Source organism: Leucoraja erinacea, chromosome 2, assembly GCF_028641065.1.
Source record: "Leucoraja erinacea ecotype New England chromosome 2, Leri_hhj_1, whole genome shotgun sequence".
Classification (NCBI taxonomy): domain Eukaryota; kingdom Metazoa; phylum Chordata; class Chondrichthyes; order Rajiformes; family Rajidae; genus Leucoraja; species Leucoraja erinaceus.
The window spans coordinates 7090894-7116441 of NC_073378.1; the positions used below are offsets into that span (position 1 = coordinate 7090894).

Genomic DNA, 25548 nt, shown 5'->3' on the forward strand with positions numbered 1-25548 from the left:
AGGAAAGACACAAAATGCTGGAGTAACTCAATGGCTCAGGCAGCGCCCCAAGAGAACATGGTTAGGTGACGTTTCAGATTGGGACCCGTAAAGAAGTCTGAAGAAGGGTCATCTATCCATGTTCTCCAGGGGTGCTGCCTGACCCGCTGAGTTACTCCAGCATTTTGTGTCTTTCTTTCAAAGGAGGTGATGTAGCCCATCAAATCCAAGCCTTTGTGGAGTAATCTTCTCATCCACAGGAGAATGGCTTCTCAAATAATGGCTTGCTAAACTGACCCTTTTATTACATAGAAACATAGAAAATAGGTGCAGGAGGAGGCCATTCGGTCCTTCAAGCCAGCACCGCCATTCATTGTGATCATGGCTGATCGTCCCCAATCAATAACCCGTGCCTGCCTTCTCCCCATATCCCTTGACTCCACTAGCCCCTAGAACTCTATCTAGAACAGCAACCAGTGACTTGGCCTCCACTGCCCTCTGTGTGTAGTGAGAAACCCTTTTATCACAATGAGAAAACCCTTTCCATCCAGACACTCATTTACAAAACAAATTATTAAAGACATGTCGCATTCTTCACTGACATGCTCACTTTCACAATACTGGACAAGGACTCTACAACATCAGGATCTGGGGGGTCCTTGTTCATCAGTCAATATTCGAAACTCAGCGGGGTGCAGCCTCTTGGGGCGAAGGAAATAGGTTACGTTTTGGGCCGAAACACTGCCATTTTTTTTTCCAGTTTCCTGCAGTTCCTTCTTGAACACAATAAAAGTAAGCATTCAGGTGCAGCAGGCAGTGAAGAAAGCGAATGGCAGGTTGGCCTTCATAACAAGAGCAGTTGAGTATAGGAGCAAAGAGGTCCTTCTCCAGTTGTACAGGGCCCTGCTGAGACCACACCTGGAGTATTGTGTGCCGTTTTGGGCCCCTAATTTGAGGAAGGACATTCTTGCTATTGAGGAAGTGCAGTGTAGGTTTACAAGGTTAATTCCCGGGATGATGGGACTGTCATATGCTGAGAGAATGGAGCAGCTGGGCTTGTACACACTGGAATTTAGAAGGATGAGAATGCATCTTATTGAAACATATAAGATTGTTAAGGGTTTGGACACGCTAGAGGCAGGAAACATGTTCCCGATGTTGGGGGAGTCTAGAACCAGGGGGCACAGTTTAAGAATAAGGGGTGAGCCATTTAGGTGGAGATGAGGAAACACTTTTTTTACACAGAGAGTGGTGAGTCTGTGGAATTCTCTGCCTCAGAGGGCGGTTGAGGCCGGGTCACTGGAAACTTTCAAGAGAGAGCTAGATAGGGCTCTTAAAGATAGCGGAGTCAGGAGATGTTGGAGAGAAGGCAGGAACGGCGTACTGATTAGGGATGATCAGCCGTGATCATATTGAATGGCGGTGCTGGCACGAAGGGACGATTGGCCTACTCCTGCACCTATTGTCTATTGTCTATTGTTTATAATGCAAATAGCTTAAGCCATGGACACTTACACTGATTGCATCTGGAGGCAACCACCCGTGGGTACATTTATTTCCACTGACTTCAATGGAACTAAAAGTATGGGTGGTGAATACAAGCAGCAGAGGATACACTCACACATGCTTAGAGTGTTTTATTTGAAAGCAATAAGTTCTATTTAATGAACTCAAAAGCCATGTCTGGCACTTTCTAACATTTCTTCTTGTTTACCTTTCTGTTTCAAATTTGATAGTATTTATTTCACAATTAATCACACCTCCGTGATCATTCTTTCAAATGGAGCTCGGAACTTACAGAGAGGATATGGAGCCAATCAAAATGTGCAAATCAGTGGAAATCTGAGTCCTCCGAATAGCTCAGTAATTTGAATCCTTTTCTGCCAAGTGGAAACACATTTGTTATGTGGTAACGTGAGAGCTTTGTGTAGGCCTTTCATTTCTCTGCTTATATTTTTCCAGTCTGTACAAACTCTTACCTTTTCAACTTTAATTCCCAGAGAGAATAACATTGAGATGAAAAGGACTTTTTTTTTTTTTTAATTTCTGAAACTATTTGGCAAACTCTGGTTTATATAAAAGCCAAAAGCACAGTCTCGATGAGGTAAGATTAAAAACATGTCATATCACTGAAACATCAAGTCCCAACCCTGCTGTAAATGTGAAGTGGGTTTCAGATATCCTTCCCCTTTGTAATGTTGGGCCCCCTTTAAAACTGTTTCCATTCATTCCTTACTTTTGAACAAAAAGCTGATATGGATTTTATTTATGTGACTGATTTGGAATTGGGCACATTTGTGAAGAGTAACAAACTCTCTTTAAAACGGAGTCAATGACTTAAGTGAACTGCGCTGATCAATTCCGCGGTGAAATTACTTTGTCCAGAGAAGTTAAAGGAATTGGGTTTGTTTTCTTTGGGTGCGAGGCTTTGAGGTGATCTCATTGAAGGGATTTGACAAAGTTGATTCAGGCAAACTGTTTGCGAAAATGAATAATTCCAAACCCCAGGAGATAAGCTTTGGGAAATTAGAGAGGAAGTCAGTGAGCCTTTTTCTCACTAAAAGAAAACAGTGTTCTGGAATAAAAGTCACCAAGACTGAGGTTGGACAATAAACGCAACTCAACCGAGCGATTGCCTGATCCCACAAATAAGTTCAAAACAAAAGATCTTTGCTGACTTTTCCTTCTTTCAGTGGTACTAGGCTCCTATAAAAAAAAAACCCCATCTGGTTACTACCGTCCTTCAAGGAAGTTAATGGCATAATTACAAAGGGTCTCCTGCCACAGTGAAACAGTCAGGAGGAAGTTGGGGGGGGAATCCTTACATATTGTTCACGACCCTATGAAGCCTGCTTTAGTCTGGTCAAACTGGGGGCAAAGAAGCCTCTTCTGTGTTGTACTCGTATCAGTTGATGCGCCGTTAATTCTCGTTGAACTCTTCTTGGAAGAAACAACCGTACACAATGTACTCGGATTGAATGGCTTCAGTATAGAAACATAGAAAAATAGAAAATAGGTGCAGGAGTAGGCCATTCGGCCCTTCGAGCCTGCACCGCCATTCAATATGATCACGGCTGATCATCCAACTCGGTATCCCGTACCTGCCTTCTCTCCATACCCCCTGATCCCTTTAGCCACAAGGGCCACATCTAACTCCCTCTTAAATATAGCCAATGAACTGGCCTCAACTACCTTCTGCGGCAGAGAATTCCAGAGATTCACCACTCTCTGTGTGAAAAAAGTCTTTCTCATCTCGGTTTTAAAGGATTTCCCCCTTATCCTTAAACTGTGACCCCTTGTCCTGGACTTCCCCAACATCGGGAACAATCTTCCTGCATCTAGCCTGTCCAACCCCTTATCTATCACTGTGGTACTTTCACTGACCAAGCTAGCCAGATCTGAAGAGCATATCTGTACATCTGGACCGGTGAAAAATGATCAGAGAACTAAATCAAGGGAATGGTACCCTTGGCTTCATTCTTACTAATTTGCCTCAAGCCTTGGCATCCAATCACAACAGTATTGAAAGGAATGATCACTGCAGAGCCGTAGTGGATGCAATGTCACACTGGCACATTCAAGATAACCTTATTGTGGTAAATGGCACGATGGCACGCAGTAGACATGCTGCCTTACAGCACTAGGGACCCGGGTTTGATCATGATGACAGGTGCTATCTGTACGGAGTAACTCAGTGCGACATGCAGCATTTCGAGTTGAGACTGAAGAAGGGTCTTGAGCCGAAACGTCACCCATTCCTTCTCTCCAGAGATGCTGCCTGTCCCGCTGAGTTAATCCAACTTTTTGTGTCTATCTATGATTTTGTAAGATGTAAACATAGAAACATAGAAAATAGATGCAGGAGTAGGCTATTCGGCCCTTCGAGCCTGCACCGCCATTCAATATGATCATGGCTGATCATCCAACTCAGTATCCTCTACCTGCTTTCTCTCCATACTCCCGTGATCCCTTTAGCCACAAGGGCCATATCTAACTCCCTCTTAAATATAGCCAATGAACTGGCCTCAACTACATTATGTGGCAGAGAATTCTTCATATGAAAGTCCTGACATGCCTGTAGTTTTGTGATATGAAGCCTATTAATTTTGCCATTGGACTGACTTTTGTTGTCGCCTTACACTTACAGAGGCATTGCACAAGAAGCTGGCCGTCATGATTTGGATTCATGGAGGAGCTTTTTCCATTGGATCAAGTCTTGGCCTCGGTGTCATCAACGAGACTCTGTACGATGGCAGAGAGCTGGCCCACCAGGGACAGGTCATTGTTGTGAGCGTCAATTACCGACTAGGAGCACTTGGCTTTCTCAGCACCGGAGATGGCAATGGCAGAGGTAACGACTCTTTTCTACATACAGGCAGAAGCAACATCACCTTGCAAAACACCACGTGCTTTAATACAGTAACACCTGCCGATACAATACAATACAAAACAATATTTATTCCAAGTCATTTGAACCTCAGAGAGGCTCAAACGAAACTCCGTTTCCGCAGCCATGCAAACAAAACAATTCCTACACGACACACACACAATTCAATTTACACAGACATCCATCGCAGTGAATCTCCTCCTCACTGTGATGGAAGGCAAAGTCTTTTCTCTCCCCTGCGCCATTTCTCTCCCGATGTCGAAGCCCCGGGCGGGTGATGGTAAGTCCCACGGCCACAGTCATTAATCAAAATATTATATGAAAATCAAAAATATATTTTCTTGACCAAGTTTTAGGAATCTGAAGAAGGGTCTCGTCTCGAAATGTCACCTATTCCTTTTGACCAGAGATCCCACTGTCTGACCCACTGAGTTACTCCAGCTTTTTTGTGTCTGTGTCTCTGGTTTAAACCGGCATCTGCAGTTCCTCCCTGCATGTTTAGAGAACATGTTAGCTAATGAAGTAGAAATGTACTAGGAGGGAATTCCAGAGTTTGGATCCCTGACATATGGAGACATTGCTGCCAATGGGAAGGTGATGAAAAGCAGGACTGTGCAAAGAGCTCGAAATGGAGAAGTGCAGAAATCTCAGTAGGATTTAAAACTGGGATTAAGGCAGGGAGGGGCAAGATCACAGAGGAATTTAAAAACAAGAAGTATTTTTTAAGCAAGAGGTAGCTAGGTCAGCTTCCAGCCCAGAAGTGATATAGATGAGGGAATTAAGATTCGGATATAGAACTGTTTAATAGCAAATCAACTTCCTACTTTACTGTTCTCATTATTAAAACCGACAAAAATAAAAACAATAGCAAAGCGGGCTGCCAAATTGCTTGCCATATACTATCAAATAAGGTCTGGATCTATCAACCCATGTGGGTTTTGCAACTGAAACAATTTTTTTATTTCTAATTATTTAAAAAGGTTGTCTGATAAATATTTGTGCCCATGGCATCTCATTTAAACATAGAAACATAGAAACATAGAAAATAGGTGCAGGAGTAGGCCATTCAGCCCTTCGAGCCTGCACCGCAATTCAATATTTATATGTTATATGTTATAATATGATCATGGTTGATCATCCAACTCGGTATCCTGTACCTGTCTTCTCTCCATACCCCCTGATCCCTTTAGCCACAAGGGCCACATCTAACTCCCTCTTAAATATACTGCCCTCAACTACATTCTGTGGCAGAGAAATCCAGAGATTCACCACACTCTGTGTGAAAAATGTTTTTCTCATCTCAGTCCTAAAAGATTTCCCCCTTATCCTTAAACTGTGACCCCCCCGTTCTGGACTTCCCCAACATCGGGAACAATCTTCCTGCATCTAGCCTGTCCAACCCCTTAAGAATTTTGTAAGTTTCTATAAGATCCCCCCTCAATCTTCGCCTCTTTGCCTCTCGCACCTTAAACCTATGCCCTCTCGTCTTTGACATTTCTACCCTGTGAGAAAGGTTCTGACTGTCTACCCTATCTCTGCTTCTCATAGCTTTATATATTTCTATCAGGTACCCGCTCATTCTACAATGGTCCACAGGAAATAATCCAAAACTGTCGAACCCCTCCTTCTATCTGATACCCTTTCATGCAGGCAGCGTTCTGGTAATCCTCTGCAGTACCCTCTCCAAAGTCTCCACATACTTCCTGTGATGGGGTAACCCGAACTAAATGCATTACTCACAACCAAAGTCCTATAAAGCAGCAACATCGCCTCCCGACCCTTATTTTCAATGTATAGGAAGGAACTGCAGAAGCTGGTTTTAACCAAAGATAGTCACATAAAGCTGGAGTAACTCAGCGGGTTAGACAGCAACTCTGGAGAAAAGGAACAGGTGATGAGGGTCTCGATCCGAAACATCACCTATTCCTTTCTTCCAGAGATGCTGTCTGACCCGCTGACTTACTCCAGCTATTTTGTCTGTCCTTATTCTCAATGCCCTGACTTTGAAGGCAAGCATACCATACATATACTTTACCACTCTATCTACGTATGTTGCCATTCTCAGAGGACTTGGACCACAAGATCTCTCTGTACATCAATTTTTTTATTCCCTCAATAGTATATGAGTATAGAAGTTGGGATGTAATGTTAAAATTGTACAAGGCATTGGTGAGACCAAATCTGGAGTATGAAAACAATTTTGTTTCGCCCATTATAGGAAGGTGTCAACAAAATAGAGAGAGTACAGAGGAGATTTACTAGAATGTTGCCTGGGTTTCAACATCTAAGTTACAGAGATAGGTTGAATAAGTTAGGTCTAAAATTCTCTGGAGCGCAGAGGTTAATTACAACAAAGCTTGATAGAGGTCTTTAAAATGATGAGAGGGATAGACGGATTTGATGTGGACAAGCTTTTCCCTTTGAGAAAATAGGGAAGATTCAAACAAGAGGACATGACTTCAGAATTATTAGGACAGAAGTTTAGTTACTGTAGTTGTTAGAGATATAATGACTGAGGGGGAATCTCTCTTTACGCAGAGAGTGGTGGCGGTTGAAAATGAGCTCCCAGTGGAAGTGGTGGAGGCAGGTTCATTGGTATCATTTAAAAATAAATTGGATAGGCATATGGATGAGAAGGGAATGGAGGGTTATGGTACGAGTGCAGGCAGGTGGGACTAAGGGGAAAAAAAAGTTGTTCGTACCTGCTTCTTGTAGGGTCGAGATCCCCTTTTCCGTGCTGTAATTGTTATATGGTTATATGGCCAATGTTGAGGCTGGCACCAATAGTCCTGGAAGAATCTCTTATGAATTTACTCCCATGAATACAAAAACCAAAAGAAATCAGAAGAAAACAATTTGCTTTTCTGTTCCACCGATTTGTATAACCACTAGATTCAGCTGTTTATCTCCTTAGCTGGTTGCTTAGTAAAAGGCACCAATAAAAACAATGATTTTGGTCCATGCTTTAAAATATCCAGCAATCAGAGCTAATTACAACAAAGCTGGAATGCACTGTACCAAAATATTTTATAATCTGACATGAAATAAAATTAATGTTTTCAACATCCAAGGTAGTGCATAGAAAAATAGAACAATTAAAGTAAGTTTCAATAACTGATTCTCCTGATACTTCTCAAATCCCTCTGATTTGGTATTAGTTACTGTACATGTTGTGCCCAGAGATATATGTTGTGACTGCAAATCCCATATCTCTTTTTATAGCAAGCAATCTATGTTGAAACTCCACCCCTGAAGATATTGATTTAGCATTAAAGCATGCCCCTGTCCCACTTAGGAAACCTGAACGGAAACCTCTGGAGACTTTGCGTCCCACCCAAGGTTTCCATGCGGTTCCCAGAGGTTTTTGGCAGTCTCCCTACCTGCTTCCACTACCTGCAACCTCCGGCAACCACCTGCAACCTCCGGGAACCGCATGGAAACCTTAGGTGGGGCACAAAGTCTCCAGAGGTTTCCGTTCAGGTTTCCGTTCAGGTTTCCTAAGTGGGACAGGGGCATTATGGTTCACCCCTCAACCAGATCAGCCATTCAAGTATAAAATGGCAAACCTTCAATTCAATTACTTTTACCCATCTTTACGCAAGTGATTCAATCAATGATAATTCACTTCATTGCAAAAGGATTTGAGTATAGGAGCAGGGAGGTTCTACTGCAGTTGTACAGGGTCTTTGTGAGACCACACCTGGAGTATTGCATACAGTTTTGGTCTCCAAATCTGATAGGAAGCATTATTGCCATAGAGGGAGTGCAGAACGGTTCACCACGATTCCTGGGATGTCAGACTGTCTTATGAAAAAGACTGGATAGACTTTTTATACTCTGAATTTGGAGATTGAGAGGGGATCTTATAGAAATTTACAAAATTCTTAAGGGGTTGGACAGGCTAGATGCAACTACCTTCTGTGGCAGAGAATTCCAGAGATTCACCACTCTCTGTGTGAAAAATGTTTTTCTCATCTCGGTCCTAAAAGTCTTCCCCCTTATCCTTAAACTGTGACCCCTTGTTCTGGACTTCCCCAACATCGGGAACAATCTTCCTGCATTAAACCCCTTAAGAATTTTGTAAGTTTCTATAAGATCCCCCCTCAATCTTTTTCTACACAAGCCGAGTCTATCCAGTCTTTCTCATATGAAAGTCCTGACATCCCAGGAATCAGTCTGGGTACCTTCTCTGTACTCCCTCTATGGCAAGAATGTCTTTCCTCAGATTAGCTGGATTTAAGAGGGAGTTAGATGTGGCCCTTGTGGCTAAAGGGGTCAGGGGGTATGGAGAGAAGGCAGGTACGGGATACTGAGTTGGATGATCAGCCATGATCATATTGAATGGCGGTGCAGGCTCGAAGGGCCGAATGGCCTCTACTCCTGCACCTATTTTCTATGTTTCTATGTTTCTAACAGCTTTATCCTGGACCACAAGAAATTGCAGAGAATTGTGGATGTACCCCAGATCATCACCCAACCAACCTTTCTTTCATGGACTCTATTCCAAGTTGCCTCAGCAAGGCTACCAGCACAATCAAGGATGAGTCTCACACCACTCACTCCCTCTTCTCCTCTCTCTCATCGAGCAGAAGGTATAGGTGTGAAAATGCACACCTCCAGATCCAGAGCCAGTTTCTTCCCAGTTGTTACCAGGTAACTGAGCCATCCTATCACCAACTAGAGAGAGGTCATAGAAACATAGAAAATAGGTGCAGGAGGAGGCCCTTCGGCCCTTCAAGCCAGCACCGCCATTCATTGTGATCATGGCTGATCGTCCCCTATCAATAACCCGTGCCTGCCTTCTACCCATATCCCTTGACTCCACTAGCCCCTAGTGCTCAATCTAACTCTCTCTTAAATCCATCCAGTGACTTGGCCTCCACTGCCCTCTGTGGCAGGGAATTCCATAAGGTCCTGGCATACCATTTACCTCATCAGAGACTGTCAGACTATCTTTAATCAGACTTTACGGGACTTTATCTTGCACTAAATGGTGATCCCTTTATCCTGTATCTGTGCAATGTGGTGGCTTGATTATCTTTTCACTAACTGGATAGCACGCAACAAAAAAGCTTTTCACTGTACCTCGGTACACGTGACAATAATAATCTAAACTGAACTAAACCAGGATGCACAGTTGCTTCTGTTAACTGAATTTAGTGTTACTGTTCAATTATGCCGACCAATCTCAGGTTTCAAGTTTAGAATTGTTTCAACATTTGGACTCTTTTACCGGGTGAGAAAGTGAAAGATTTCCACAATCCTATGTGAAGAAATATTTCATGAAATAAGTCAGGAAAGGGGCAGTTTCTGATTTATCGTTACCCCCCTTATTTATAATTGTTGAGAAAAAAGATTTTTCCCTGTGTATCCTACCCTTAACTTGTTGGTGCAAACAGGAGTTAAATCATAATTTTTTAACAAAATAGACTACAATCTTACAAAGTTTTCGAAGGTTTCAAAGGTCTTTTCGTGTCACATGTACCAATTAATGTACAGTGATATGCGAATTATCATACAGCTATGCAGGAAAAAAGCAAAAAGATACACAACTGCATAAAAGTTAACATAAACTTCCACCACAGCTGATTCCCCACATTCCTCACAGTGATGGAAGGCAAAAAAGTCCAATCTTCTTTCTTTTTATTCTCGGGGCAGTCAAACTATCGGTCTGGGCGATCGAATCTCCCGCAGTCGGCGGTCGAAGCACCTGCGTCAGGGCGGTCGAAGCTCCTGTGGCTTGGAGTTCTCGAAGTTCGTCTCTAATCGGATACGGCGGGCTCCGTGATGTTAAGTCCGCAAGCACCCCGCGGTTGGAGCTCCTATGTCGATCCGTGGCAAAGAGATCGAAGGCTCCGCGATGTTAAAGTCCCGTAGGCTCCCCGCGGTGGAGCTCTCAAAAGTCGGCCTCCAGCAAAGGCCGCAAATTCCTCGATGTTAGGCCGCAGTGCTGACGGAGATACGATACGGAAAAACATTGAATCTCCATCGAATATTGGCCTGCCAATTTGGTTTCATTGGCTGTAAATTTAAGGGGGTTGGCATCAAATCAAATTTGCTGGTTAAAAGAAACGTTTTCACCCACAGACTAGTTAGAATGCGGTGGAGGTGAATAGCATGGGCATATTTAAGTGGAACTTAGAGAAATACAAGGATGAAAGGAAGTGAAGAGCGAATTGACAAGATAACATGAGATAAGGTTGGCGTAGATGTGTGTAGGAGGGAACTGCAGATGCTGGTTTAAACGGAAGATGGGCACAAAAAGTAACTGAGCTGGGCCGGCAGCATCTTTGGAGAGAAGGAATGGGTGGCATTTCGGGTCGTGGCCCCTCTTCAGAGAGACACAGTGGATTTGTGTTGAGCATACACACCAACATAGTCTGTAAATGTCGGTACCACTGGAAACATACATCTCTGTATAATGCACCACCAGATAGTTTAGCAGAAGACTGTTAAAACTGACATAATAATCCAGACTCTCACTATTTGTTCACAACCATTCACAGGTAACTATGGCTTGTGGGACCAACACACAGCCATAGCTTGGGTGAAGAGCAACATTGCAAACTTTGGAGGAAATCCAGAGCTCATCACTCTATTTGGTGAATCTGCTGGAGGTGCCTGCACAAGCCTCCACATATTATCACCAGTCAACAAAGGCCTCTTCAGGTATTTATGAATTCTCTTCTCTTTCCGACTCAAGAGGTACTGGCAGCTGCTTACCATTATGCCGGGATCGTGGGTGTAGTTTGGTCTCTGGTAATTAAAATTAATATTGTGTAGAAACTGCTGCAGGCAAGTCAATAATCAGCTTTCAAAAATCTATTGCATGTTTCATTTCAATAGCATTCAACTTCATAGTTCATGAGTTATTTTTAAAAAAAAGGAATGAATAACTGTTAGGCCTAAAGTCAAGAATCTGTCTATCAAGTAAAGAAAAGGCTACTTGTGAGGAGGATCCTGAGTTTCAATCAGTCGGGCATGGGGGACAATGTTCAATGTAAGGGAGTGGGTCATTGGAAAGTGGTGAAATCATTGGCCAAAGTCAGCATGGATTTACGAAAGGTACATCATGTCTGACGAATCTTAGAGAATTTTTTCGAGGATGTAACTAGTAGCGTGGATAGGGGAGAACCAGTGGATGTGGTGTATCTGGACTTCCAGAAGGCTTTCGACAAGGTCCCACATAAGAGATTAGTATACAAACTTAAAGCACAAGGCATTGGGGGTTCAGTATTGATGTGGATAGAGAACTGGCTGGCAGGAAGCAAAGAGTAGGAGTAAACGGGTCCTTTTCACAATGGCAGGCAGTGACTAGTGGGGTACCCCAAGGCTCAGTACTGGGACCCCAGCTATTTACAATATATATTAATGATCTGGATGAGGGAATTGAAGGCAATATCTCCAAGTTTGCGGATGACACTAAGCTGGGTGGCAGTGTTAGGTGTGAGGAGGATGCTAGGAGACTGCAAGGTGACTTGGATAGGCTGGGTGAGTGGGCAAATGTTTGGCAGATGCAGTATAATGTGGATAAATGTGAGGTTATCCATTTTGGTGGCAAAAACGGGAAAGCAGATTATTATCTAAATGGTGGCCGATTGGGAAAGGGGGAGATGCAGCGAGACCTGGGTGTCATGGTACACCAGTCATTGAAGGTAGGCATGCAGGTGCAGCAGGCCGTAAAGAAAGCGAATGGTATGTTGGCTTTCATAGCAAGAGGATTTGAGTATAGGAGCAGGGAGGTTCTACTGCAGTTGTACAGTGTCTTGGTGAGACCACACCTGGAGTATTGCGTGCAGTTTTGGTCTCCAAATCTGAGGAAGGACATTATTGCCATAGAGGGAGTGCAGAGAAGGTTCACCAGACTGATTCCTGGGATGTCAGGACTGTCTTATGAAGATTAAGGATAAGGGGGAAATCCTTTAAAACTGAGATGAGGAGAACTTTTTTCACACAGAGAGTGGTGAATCTCTGGAACTCTCTGCCACAGAGGGTAGTTGAGGCCAGTTCATTGGCTATATTTAAGAGGGAGTTAGATGCGGCCCTTGTGGCTAAGGGGATCAGGGGGTATGGAGAGAAGGCAGGAACGGGATACTGAGTTGGATGATCAGCCATGATCATATTGAATGGCGGTGCAGGTTCGAAGGGCCGAATGGCCTACTCCTGCACCTAATTTCTATGTTTCTATGTTTCTATTTCGGGTTGGGACATAATAAATTGAAAGTGATTGAATGCAGATTAAAGGGCCTGTCCCACCAGCATGCGCGACCAAACCGGAAGCGGGGGCTGCGTGGAGGTTGAGTGATCCCGTCGAGTTGACGTGAAGTTCGAGCGAAGTCCGTGGGAAGTTCGCACTAGGCGTACGCCATCAAGACGCTGCGTACAGCGTTGAGACGCTGCGCACGCCCGTCGAGGTGGTGCGTACGGCCTCAATGTGGCTGCGGGCCGGCAGGCCGTTGGCGCGCAAAATTTTTGTACCGTGTCAGTTTTTCGGAGCCCCGCGCGATGTCGGGGCCAGCTCCGCACAACTCCATATGGCTCCGGCGATCGAAGTGGGACCGGTCCCGCGAGGCCGTACGGCTCAAGCGACCACGTTAGGTCGCGCTTGCCGCATGGAGTCGCATGCTCCTGGGACAGGCCCTTTAACCTTTCTTTCTTCCGGCTAAAGACTCCAGAGATTGAAGCATAAAAACTAGGACAGTGTTCGATTGCGCTATTGAGATGAGATATGAAACCAGACAGATACAAATGATACCACAGTGTTGCCAAACAAAGTTATCCATCAATGAACATTGCGGAAAATAGATATGGTCACTATTACTTTGAAAACACTGCTAAGTGTTTTATGCCTAGGATGTCCATGGGACATGCAAGTCCCTAAGTAAAAGCAAGTTGGCGTGGTGGCGCAACGGTAGAGTTGCTGTCTTACAGCACCAGAGACCCAGGTTTGATCCCGACTACGTGTACGGTCTGTATGGAGTTTCTACATTCTCCCCGTGACCACGTGGGATTTCTCCGAGATCTTCGGTTTCCTCCCACACTCCAAAGACGTACAGTTTTGTAGGTTAATTGGCTTGGTATAGTTTTAGGGATACAGCGATGAAACAGGCCCTTCGGCCCACCAAGTCCACACTGACCAGCGATCCCCGCACATTAACACGATCCTACCAGTAGCGACAATTTACACATACACCAAGCAAATTAAACTGCAAACCTGTATGTCTGTGGAGTGTGGGAGGAAACCGAAGATCTCTGACAAAACCCGCGCGGTCACGGGGAGAAGGTACAAACTCCGTACAGACAGCGCCCGTAGTCAGGATTGAACCCGGGTCTCCGGCGCTGCAAGCGCTGTAAGGCAGCAATTGTACCGCTGTGCCGATAGTGTTGATGTGCTGGGATCGCTGGTCGGCATGGACTCTGTGGGCCGATGGGCCTGTTTCAGCACTGTATTCCTAAACTAAACTAAGTCAGCATTTACTTTCTTCTTTTCTTCACGATTTTTGGGACTTTGAATCTTTCTGCTCCTACTCACCAGCAACAGTTAGGTACAGGCCAAAGTCAGTTAACAGTGTTGCCTTCACTGGTTTCTCAGACCACTCTCCTAGTGTCTGGGGCCAGGCAGGGCAGTCTGCTCCATGTTATTCATCCACAACAGGATGTGCAGACCAGCGCTCCCGACACACTAGGGAACATTTACAATTTTTCTGAAGCCAATTAACCTACAAACCTGTTTGTTTTTGGGGTGTGGGAGGAAACTGCAGCTCCCGGAGAAAACCCACGCAGGTCACAGGGAGAATGGACAATCTCCGTACAGACAGCACCCACAGTCAGGATCGAACCTGGGTCTCTATTGCCATAGAGGGAGTGCAGAGAAGGTTCACCAGACTGATTCCTGGGATGTCAGGACTGCCTTATGAAGAAAGACTGGATAGACTTGGTTTATACTCTCTAGAATTTAGGAGATTGAGAGGGGATCTTATAGAAACTTACAAAATTTTTAAGGGGTTGGACAGGCTAGATGCAGGAAGATTGTTCCCAATGTTGGGGAAGTCCAGGACAAGGGGTCACAGCTTAAGGATAAAGGGGGAAATCCTTTAAAACCGAGATGAGAAGAACATTTTTCACACAGAGAGTGGTGAATCTCTGGAACTCTCTGCTACAGAGGGTAGTCAAGGCCAGTTCATTGGCTATATTTAAGAGGGAGTTAGATGTGGCCCTTGTGGCTAAGGGGATCAGAGGGTATGGAGAGAAGGCAGGTACGGGATACTGAGTTGGATGATCAGCCATGATCATATTGAATGGCGGTGCAGGCTCGAAGGGCCGAATGGCCTACTCCTGCACCTAATTTCTATGTTTCTATGTTTCTATGTAACCCGGGTCTCTGGCGCTGTAAGGCAGCAACTCTACCGCTGCACCACCGTGCTGCCCCAGGAAGCTTGGAGCTGCAAAAACAACCACGACATCCACGGAGATCTTAGAAGGGTGAAGAAAATAAAGACCACCTCTGGGTGGTCCTTGGGCTGGGTGTGAATTTTCTTTCATGTAATTTCCACTTCCCATCTTGCACCCCATCTCCATCTCCTACCAATCCCCTCGTTCTGTTTCCTCTGCAGACGTGCCATTTCGCAGAGCGGGGACGCCCGGGCGATTTGGGCTGTGAATCGAAACCCGCTCCGCGCTGCTCGTAGAGTTGCGCAGTCCGTGGGATGCCCATGGGAAGACAATGCTGCCATGATCTTCTGCCTCAGGCAGGTGCCTGCTAAAGATATCGTGTTGGCCATTCGAGTGACAGAGTTGCTTAACAAAGAGAAGTTGATATTTTTCCTTCCGTTTGTCCCGACAATAGATGGTAATTATTTTCACAATAAAAAATAAAAATAGTGAACGTGTAGAAAAAATCAAGGAAAATTCAGGGGCAGGTTATTGCAGGAGGCATAGAGATTGTGTGCCCATTGGCCTACAGAGCTTATGCACAGGAGTCACAATCAAATGTAGACCCATGTCCCATTGATTTCTATCTTAACTCAAACACATAGTTTCGGATCTCTAGCCTTGTTCCAAAGACTTAAATTCTCTGGTGCAGAAAGGGTGATGTACTGTTGAAAGTGTATCTTGTACTTAAAATGTTAAACTGGGATCATTTCTGATAGCAAAAGGTTTTGAGTATAGGAGCAGGGAGGTTCTACTGCAGTTGTACAGGGTCTTGGTGAGACCACACCTGGAGTATTGCGTACAGTTTTGGTCTCCAAATCTGAGGAAAGACATTCTTGCCATAGAGGGAGTACAGAGAAGGTTCACCAGACTGATTCCTGGGATGTCAGGACTTTCATATGAAGAAAGACTGGATAGACTCGGCTTGTACTCGTTAGAATTTAGAAGATTGAGGGGGGATCTTACAGAAACTTACAAAATTCTTAAGGGGTTGGACAGGCTAAATGCAGGAAGATTGTTCCCGATGTTGGGGAAGTCCAGGACAAGGGGTCACAGCTTAAGGATAAAGGGGAAATCCTTTCGGACCGAGATGAGAAAAACATTTTTCACACAGAGAGTGGTGAATCCCTGGAATTCTATGCCACAGAAGGTAGTTGAGGCCAGTTCATTGGCTATATTTAAAAGGGAGTTAGATGTGGCCCTTGTGGCTAAAGGGATCAGGGGGTATGGAGAGAAGGCGGGTACAGGATACTGAGTTGGATGATCGGCCATGATCATATTGAATGGCGGTGCAGGCTCGAAGGGCCGAATGGCCTACTCCTGCACCTATTTTCTATGTTTTCTATGTTTCTATGAAAGATTCCATAACTATATTTAAAGGAGAACAGTGGAATGTTCCCTGATGTTATGGCAAATATTTATTTCCAAACCTACAATTAAAAAAATATTTTGTTGCTGTTTGCAAGAGCTTGCTGTGTGAAAATCGGTTACCACATTTCCTTACAGTACAAGACAGTATATTTTTCAAAAGGACTTAAATACACAAAGGGTGCTATATAATTGCAAGTTATTCCTTTTTTAAACTGTTGTTCTAATGTGGAGATTTTGCAGTCTACACTTTATCTTGTTTTATTTTATTGTTCAGCTCGTCACTTTGTGTTAGTCCATTTAATCCAAGAATTTTTAATTTAGCTTTGACTAAACCGATCTACATTGAGATTGGCCATCTTGTACAGTGGATTGGTGCAAATAATACTCTAAATTATTCTGTGAGTTTGCTTGAGTTGCTGTCCCTGATTTCCCCAGACAGTGTTTCTCAATCTTCTTTGGCCCAAACTATGTACTGTATTGTTACGTGCGACTGAGATAGACCAATTTTCCCATCAGAATAACCCATATAAATGTACTATCATTGTATCCACCCATATCCACTCAGAATGAAAGAAAAGACAAACCTAGGTTCATTGGGGTTTTTTAAAGAGCCTAGAATCAAATTTATTAATTGTAGAAAACAAAAATCAAAATTGTCCTATAAATGTACAAATGATTGGATGAGCCATATTAGGGCATCTTTGTACATCAGTCCAGCAGTGTGCAGCAATCAGATTCAGCACACACTGGCATTTATTTGCCCTGTGTCCAAAATCATCTTCACAATTCATCTTCTTGTCCACTTCACACTGATGCTCCAGTTCCCCTTCTACATTCTGCACTCTCACTTTCTACCTTCAACTCAATCTTCACCACTCAACCTCTGCCACTTCTTGCTCCTCCCCCTCCCCTGTTAAGAGATACTTTGGCCCGCCGAGTCCGCGCTGACCAGCGATCACCCTGTCCACTAGCGATATCCTACATACTAGGGACAATTTTACTATTTACAGAAGCCAATCAACCTACAGACATGCACATCTTTGGAATGTGGGAGAAAACCGGAGCACCCGGAGAAAACCCACGCAGTCACAGGAAGAATCCACAAACTCAGTACAGACAGCACCCGCAGTCAAGATCGAACCTGGGTCAGTGGCGCTGGAAGGCAGCAGCTCTACCTCTGCATCACTGTGCCACCTCATGGTACATGAATTATGGATGGGAGATTTTGACCTTGTCAAACTATTAACAGAACAGCATTTCATTCCAATTTCCGTTTCCCAGCTTGTATTAAATTACAAACTTAGATGTGATTTTCCATTTTCATTGGCTAATCCCTCAATCGGTACATTGGTGAGTGGAAGGGGAAGCAAGAAAGGCAAGTAATGATATTCTAAATCAACCTATAAATGGAGAATCCTAATAAATATTGTCAGTGGACCAACATGTGGGCGGCACGGTGGCACAGCGATAGTTGCTGCCTTACAATGCCAGAGACCTGGGGTCGATCCTGACCTCGGGTGCCGTCTGTACGGAGTTGGTAGGTTCTCCCTGTGATAGCGCAGGGTTTTCTCCCGATGCTCCGGTTTCCTCCCACATTCCCAAAGACATGAATGTTTGTAGATTAATTGGCTTCTGTAAATTGATCCTAGTGTGTAGCAGAGAACTAGTGTACAGGTGATCATTGGTTGGCGTTGACGTGTTGGACCAACGGGCCTGTTTCCACATTGTATCTCTAAACTAAAAAACTAAACTAATCTGTATGAAATCCATTGAAATTTCTTCTTTTACCTTTTGCATTGTAATCTCAGGTGTCAATTATACCTCAGCTGCCTCTGTCTCAAAGGTTGTGGGTTCGTTGCCTCACTTAAAATTCCTGGGCACAAAATCTAAAATGAGTGTGGCTGAGGGAATGCTGCACTGTTCGAAGAGTTAATTCCCAAACAATCTCTTAGATAGATGGGAATAGTCCACACCTATGCAAGATGTTATTTCTACGACATAGTTATCCGAATGACATTTGGGATTTAGAAACATAGAAACATAGAAAATAGGTGCAGGAGTAGGCCATTCGGCCCTTCGAGCCTGCACCGCCATTCAATATGATCATGGCTGATCATCCAACTCAGTATCCTGTACCTGCTTTCTCTCCATACCCCATGATCCCTTTAGCCACAAGGGCCACATCTAACTCCCACTTAAATATAGCCAATGCACTGGCCTCAACTGCATTCTGTGGCAGAGAATTCCGAGATTCACCACTCACTGTGTAAAAAATGTTTTTCTCATCTCAGTCCTAAAAGACTTCCCCTTTATCCTTAAACTGTGACCCCTTGTCCTGGACTTCCCCAACATTGGGAACAATCTTCCTGCATCTAGCCTGTCCAACCCCTTAAGAATTTTGTAAGTTTCTATAAGATCCCCCCTCAATCTTCTAAGTTCTAGCGAGTACAAGCCGAGTCTATCCAGTCTTTGCACTGAAATCTCAGGTGTCAATTATGCCTCGGTTGTCTCCGTCTCAAAGGTTGTGGGTTCATTGTCTCACTTAAAATTCCTGGGCACAAAATCTAAAATGAAGCACTAGAGTGTGTCTGAGGGAATGCTGCACTGTTCGAGGAGTTAATTCCCAAACAATCTCTTAGATAGATGGGAATAGTCCACACCTATGCAAGATGTTCTTTCTACAACATAGCTACCCAAATGACATTTGGGATTTGATTGTGTAACTAGAAAAAATAGTTTCTATCTGAAATCTGCAAACCACAAAACTAACATGTTTTTTGCTGCAGTGAATTTTACTATTTTCCATATTTTTGACCTTATGGCTGAAGACAAAGAAGCTCTGAACTACATAGATTTGGGGAAGAATTAGTCTTAAGAAGGGTTTCGTCTCGAAACGTTGCCTATTTCCTTCGCTCCATAGATGCTGCCTCACCTGCCGAGTTTCTCCAGCACTTCTGTCTACCATAAATTTGGGGGCATTGGTTTTGTCTTTATGCACTGTTATTGTTGTTTGTTTTTTATATGTTTGTGTATATATATATTATTATTTACATATATATATACACACATAACTTTTTTTCTCGTTAGTATATTGTTTACACTGTACTATGTTTACATATTCTGTTGTGCTGCTGCAAGTAAGAATTTCATTGTTCTATCTGGGACATATGGCAATAAAACCCTCTTGACTCTTGAAGACATTGATGCCTATCATTCTGATTACAGGTGAATTCCTCCCTGATGAGCCCGAGATGCTGTTTGAAAACAGTAAAGATATTGACTATTTGCTGGGTTGCAATAGTGGTGATGCCCATATGTTCGTGTCCGCCTGGTTCCCTGGAGTCAATATCCCCTTTGGAATTAGTCAAGCTAAATTCCGAACAGCAGTAGAAAAGGGAGTAGGTGAGTATTTGAAGGGTTCAGAGGATCAGTTGTACAACTTGTCATAGCAATGAAACAACAAAATTCAATGGCAAGGGGGTTCTCAGGCTTAAGAGGTTACCCAAGTGTGTGTTTAATAAGCAATCAGAACCTACTAATAATAAAGATAGATAGATAGATAGATAGATAGATAGATAGATAGATAGATAGATAGATAGATAGATAGATAGATAGATAGATAGATAGATAGATAGATAGATAGCCTTTATTGTCACAATAAAATAATAATAATAATAATAATAATAATAATAATAATAATAATAATAATAATAATAATAATAATAATAATGCTATTTATTGTCATTCAAACGTAGGTTTGAACAAAAATTCATTTAGAAACATAGAACATAGTAACATAGAAATTAGGTGCAGGAGTAGGCCATTCGACCCTTCGAGCCTGCACCGCCATTCAATATGATCATGGCTGATCATCCAACTCAGTATCCCATACCTGCCTTCTCTCCATACCCTCTGATCCCCTTAGCCACAAGGGCCACATCTAACTCCCTCTTAAATATAGCCAATGAACTGGCCTCAACTACCCTCTGTGGCAGAGAGTTCCAGAGATTCTGGCCTCTGCACTCCCTCTATGGCAATAATGTCCTTTCTCAGATTTGGAGACCAAAACTGTACGCAATACTCCAGGTATGGTCTCACCAAGACCCTGTAAAAATTTCTACAGTTTTTTACATTACAAAAAAACCCAAGACCCGCACTTAACACAGTTTACATAAACATCCATCCTAATAAGAAGAGTTACTTAATATCTAAAAATCTCTGATATTGGAATACTGAAAGAAGGAGGAAACAATTGATTGCTCTTGGTGAGATAATGCTGTTAGAAGGCACAGAATTGGGACCGCCCTATCATTTAATGAGATCCTATTCCAGGATGCATTTGCTGCTCCACAATTGGACCGAAGTCTATTCATTGTGAGTATGACGTGGTTCAAAATTAGATTATCATGCTGGTTACAGACACTCACTTCAGTTCAACCAGTTTCTCCTTCTATTTCACTCCCTGCAACTATGTATAAACTCCCTGGATGAAGCAATGAAGATAATTAGTCAAAAGTAAGATTTGAAATCCATTTTGCAGTGTGCATCAGTATAAACCAATCCAGTAGCAATTTGAAGAGTTGCAGAAGGATTTAGTGTTGTGGTGTCATCTTATTGAAAGACCCATTACCCCTGCCTTCCACCTTGCAGCCTCCATAATCTTGAGCTCATCTGGAGGTTTGTTGCTATAAAAACTAGAACAAAGTTGCATTCTTGCATTTGTTGACCTGGAAAATAAAGTATTCATACATTTCCTGACCTATATATATATTACTCATCAGTTCAACAACCCTCGGAGATATCTGTGAGCTCTTCAACTTGGGAATCTCAGCCCTCTCCATTTATAATCATACAACCAAAGATACAAAGTGCCAGTTTAACTCAGTGGGTCAGGCAGCATCTCTGGAGAACATGGGTAGGTGACCTTTGGGTCTGGACCCTTTGAAACGTCACTTATTTGAAACTTTAAGAAACATTTAGACAAGTACATGGATAGGACAGGTTTAGAGGGATATGGGCCAGATGCAGGCAGGTGGGACTAGTGTAGATAGGAGATATGGCCGGTGTGTACAAATTGGGCTGACACTATAAGACTCTATGACTCTGTTCATGTTCACCAGAGGTGCTGCCTGACCCACTGAGTTATTCCAGCACTTAGGGTCTTTTTTTTGTGAACAAGCATCTGCAGTTCTTTGTTTCTACCTAATCACAGAACCATTAGCTGCTGTGCTTTTGGCGGCTAAGGACTTTAGGAAATAGATTTTTTTTTTTTGCCCCAAATCTTTCCTTTCCTGTAGCATTTCTGCTCTAAAGTGCATTTTGAAAAAATACTTGTTTGACCTTGGGACACGTTACTGCATTAAGGATGCAACGTAAATGCAAGGTATTTTGTTACATGTGTTACAGGTTCTTTAGGTGCGGACGCAATGGAGTCAGTTATTTTCGAGTACACTGACTGGCAGAATCCAACACAGTTTTCCAGAAGGAAGGGGTTGTCACAACTGTATACTGATATGGAATTTTGTGCTCCTGCATTTGGATCTGCTCAGAAGCATGCAATGATGGCCAGGTGAGGAGCTTACTAACGATGGCCAGGACGAGTGTCTGTTAGAAACATAGAAACCTAGAAAATAGGTGCAGGAGGAGGCCATTCGGCCCTTCAAGCCAGCACCGCCATTCATTGTGATCATGGTTGATCATCCCCTATCAATAACCCGTGCCTGCCTTCTGCCCATATCCCTTGACTCCACTAGCCCCTAGAGCTCTATCTAACTCTCTCTTAAATCCACCCAGTGATTTGGCCTCCACTGCCCTCTGTGGCAGGGAATTCCACAAATTCACAACTCTCTGGGTGAAAAAGTTTGTTCTCACCTCAGTCTTAAATTACCTCCCCTTTATTCTAAGACTGTGGCCCCTGGTTCTGGACTCGCCCAACATTGGGAACATTTTTCCTGCATCTAGCTTGTCCAGTCCTTTTATAATTTTTATATGTTTCTATAAGTTCCCCCCCTCATCCTTCTAAACTCCAATGAATACAAGCCTAGTCTTTTCAATCTTTCCTCATATGACAGTCCCGCCATCCTGGTGTAAGAGGTTTGAATCACTTAATTTGTATTCTCCATCAGCTATGGAGATCCTCTAGCCAGATGATTAGGAGGGAAAGTACAAAGTTAACAGTCTGATGAAAGGTCTCGACCCAAAACGTCGCCTATTCCTTCGCTCCCCAGATGCTGCCTCACCCGCTGAGTTTCTCCAGCATTTTTGTCTCCCTTCGATTTTTCCAGCATCTGCAGTTCCTTCTTAAACAAGTTAACCTTACCTTATTTGAGTTGTGTTTCTTCAAAACTTTTTCTCAACACATTATCGACTTAACAAGGGCTACCCAACTCTTCTACGTTGGGTCAGATACTTGTATTGTGATTAGTGAGTGGTTTATTAATGTGATAGGTACAGAAACCAAGGAAGAGTTGACCCTTTCCCCCAGTTGTGGGGAATGTCCACCACTAGAGGGCATAGCTATAATGTGAGAGGGGATAAGTTTATTTAGAGATGTGTAGTGCAGGTTTTTTACACGGAGTGGTGGGGGCCTAGAATGGTCTGCCGGGGGTGGTTGTGGAGACAAATACGATGGTGGAGTTTAAATTACTTTTGGATAGGCACATGGAAATGCAGGGGATACGGGGATATTGATCATAGAAACATAGAAAATAGGTGCAGGAGTAGGCCATTCAGCCCTTCGAGCCTGCACCGCCATTCAATATGATCATGGCTGATCATCCAACTCGGTATCCCATCCCTGCCTTCTTTCCATACCCCCTGATCCCTTTAGCCACATCTAACTCCCTCTTAAATATAGCCAATGAACTGGCCTCAACTACCTTCTGTGGCAGATAATTCCACAGATTCACCACTCTCTGTGTGAAAAAATGATTTTCTCATCTCGGTCCTAAAAGACTTCCCTCTTATCCTTAAACTGTGACCCCTTGTTCTGGACTTCCCCCAACATCGGGAACAATCTTCCTGCATCTAGCCTGTCCAACCCCTTAAGAATTTTGTAAGTTTCTATAAGAATCATGTACAGGCAGATGGGATCAGTTTAACTTGACATCATATCGGCACAAACATTGTGGGCCGAATGGCTGTGCTGTGCTGGTCTATGTTCTATGTTAAGAGTCCTGCCTCTGAGGCTGCCCCATCATCCATTATCATGTTACAGAGATAGGTTGAATAAGTTAGGTCTTTATTCTCTGGAGCGCAGAAGGTTAAGGGGGGACTTGATAGAGGTCTTTAAAATGATGAGAGGGATAGACAGAGTTTGATGTGGACAAGCTTTTCCCTTTGAGAATAGGGAAGATTCAAACAAGAGGACATGACTTCAGAATTAAGGGACAGAAGTTTAGGGGTAATATGAGGGGGAACTTCTTTACTCAGAGAGTGGTAGCAGTGTGGAATGAGCTCCCAGTGGAAGTGGTGGAGGCAGGTTCATTGGTATAATTTAAAAATAAATTGGATAGGCATATGGATGAGAAGGGAATGGAGGGTTATGGTATGAGTGCAGGCAGGTGGGACTAAGGGGAAAAAAAAAAATTTGTTCGGCACGGACTTGTAGGGCTGTAATTCCGTGCAATTTCCGTGCTGTAATTGTTATATGGTTATATGGTTATTTGGATCTGCATCTCTGCTCATTCTCCTACTGAATATCACCGGATGCCCAGAATTAGCATAACTCTATTAATCTTAATTTTGTTTGCTTTAGTTGACACTTTAGGAGGTGCGGGGTGTTCAAAATGCCCACCATCTGTCTTTCTGTGTTGTCTTCAGGAGTTGAATACCTGCATTTGTTGAGCATCCCACCTAATGGAATGTTCTGATCATTTGTTGTGGTGTCACATATAATGTGCCTGCAAAATTGCAACAATTGTTCTGCGCCATGTGCATATAACAATTAAACTCTCTGGAATATTCTAGTTATGGCCACTTGCACACTCTTGACTTCCTTCATCTCTTCACTCACAAACTAACTTTTCCCTTTCAATGAATTGAGATGGAAAGTCAATTAAAATGTGAAACCCCTGTCCCACGGTACGAGTTCATTCCTAGAGTTCTCCCGAGTTTGCCCTGATTCGAACTCGGAGATTTACGGTAATGGCCGCTCGTCTGTACTCGGGGCTCTCGTGGACATTTTTCAACGTTGAAAATCTTCACGATTCTACCCGAGTACCTGCCGTTAGCGAGTCTTCCCGATACCTGCCGTTAGCGCTAAGAGACGTCCCCGAGCTCCGACGAACCCGCTACGTTCATTCTCCGTGCTTACCACGAGTTTGATTTTTTTTTAACTACGGAGAGCTCTTGGAATGAACTCGCACCATGGGACAGGAATATTACTCTTGGCAGAACAAACTTGAGAGTGGTTCGGATACACCTGTTCCCATTGCCTATGTTCCAAGTCCTAAACTCCTCTGTCAAGCTTTCCTACTCACTCACAGCCTTTAACCCAGTCCTTAAAACAAACTTCTTGGGCAGCTCTTATCCTGTTCTAATGTCTCCGTCTTTGACAAAGTAGTATACACTTGGAATGTTTTTATCACATTAAAAATGTCTTAAAATGCAAGCTCCAATAATGGAATTACAATATATAAAATTCTACAGTACAATGACTGTGGTGATATTAATGATCACACAAGCCTTCACCCAATTGCTTCATCTCATCATTATTGATTAATTCAATCATCTTATTCTTTGATTTTTACTTCCCGCTCAAGCATTTTATGAGTGGAGGATTTCCACTTTCTTGTTGATGCCTGAGTTGTGATCAATTCGAGTCAAGTTGTGCTTCAAGAGCAGCAATAACATTAGCCACTGTATCTAGAAGGCTGGACTTAAAGGGAGACCAATGTTGCTGAAACTGTGTAAACCCCCATCCTGATGGCATGCAGTTTACAGTGTATACTTCTGAGTGCTGCAGTGTGGGATTTGACACAGCAGGATGTTTAGTTTCATTTAGTTTTTAGTTTAGAGATACAGCGCAGAAACAGGCCCTTCAGGCCACCGAGTCCACACTGGCCGGCAATCGCCCCATACACTAGCACTATCCTACACACCTGGGACAATTTTACCGAAGCCAATTAACCTACAAGCCCGCAAGTCTTTGGGATGTGGGAGGAAATCATAGCACCCGGAGTAAACCCACGCAGTCATGGGGAGAAATACAAACTTTGTACAGACAGCATCTGTAGTCAGGATCAAACCCGGGCCTCTAGTGCTGTAAGGCAGCAACAACCGTGCCACCCTAATGTGAAGTGCAGTGCTTCTACATGTTTGACCATAAAACCCAGCAGCAGAATTAGACCATTCAGCTCATGGAGTCTACTCCGCTTACT

The 25548-nt window shown here is 43.5% G+C and overlaps 1 protein-coding gene across 1 annotated transcript in view; it reads left to right on the plus strand.

Moving 5' to 3' along the window:
* LOC129706809 (uncharacterized) overlaps nt 1-25548 on the plus strand; it is an 81663-nt gene that overhangs the window by 16471 nt on the left and 39644 nt on the right. The window contains exons 4-8 of the mRNA XM_055651318.1: nt 4127-4330; nt 10873-11035; nt 14980-15215; nt 19394-19570; nt 21575-21737. Of these exons, the coding sequence (XP_055507293.1) occupies nt 4127-4330; nt 10873-11035; nt 14980-15215; nt 19394-19570; nt 21575-21737 (943 nt within the window). The remainder of the gene's footprint in view (nt 1-4126; nt 4331-10872; nt 11036-14979; nt 15216-19393; nt 19571-21574; nt 21738-25548) is intronic.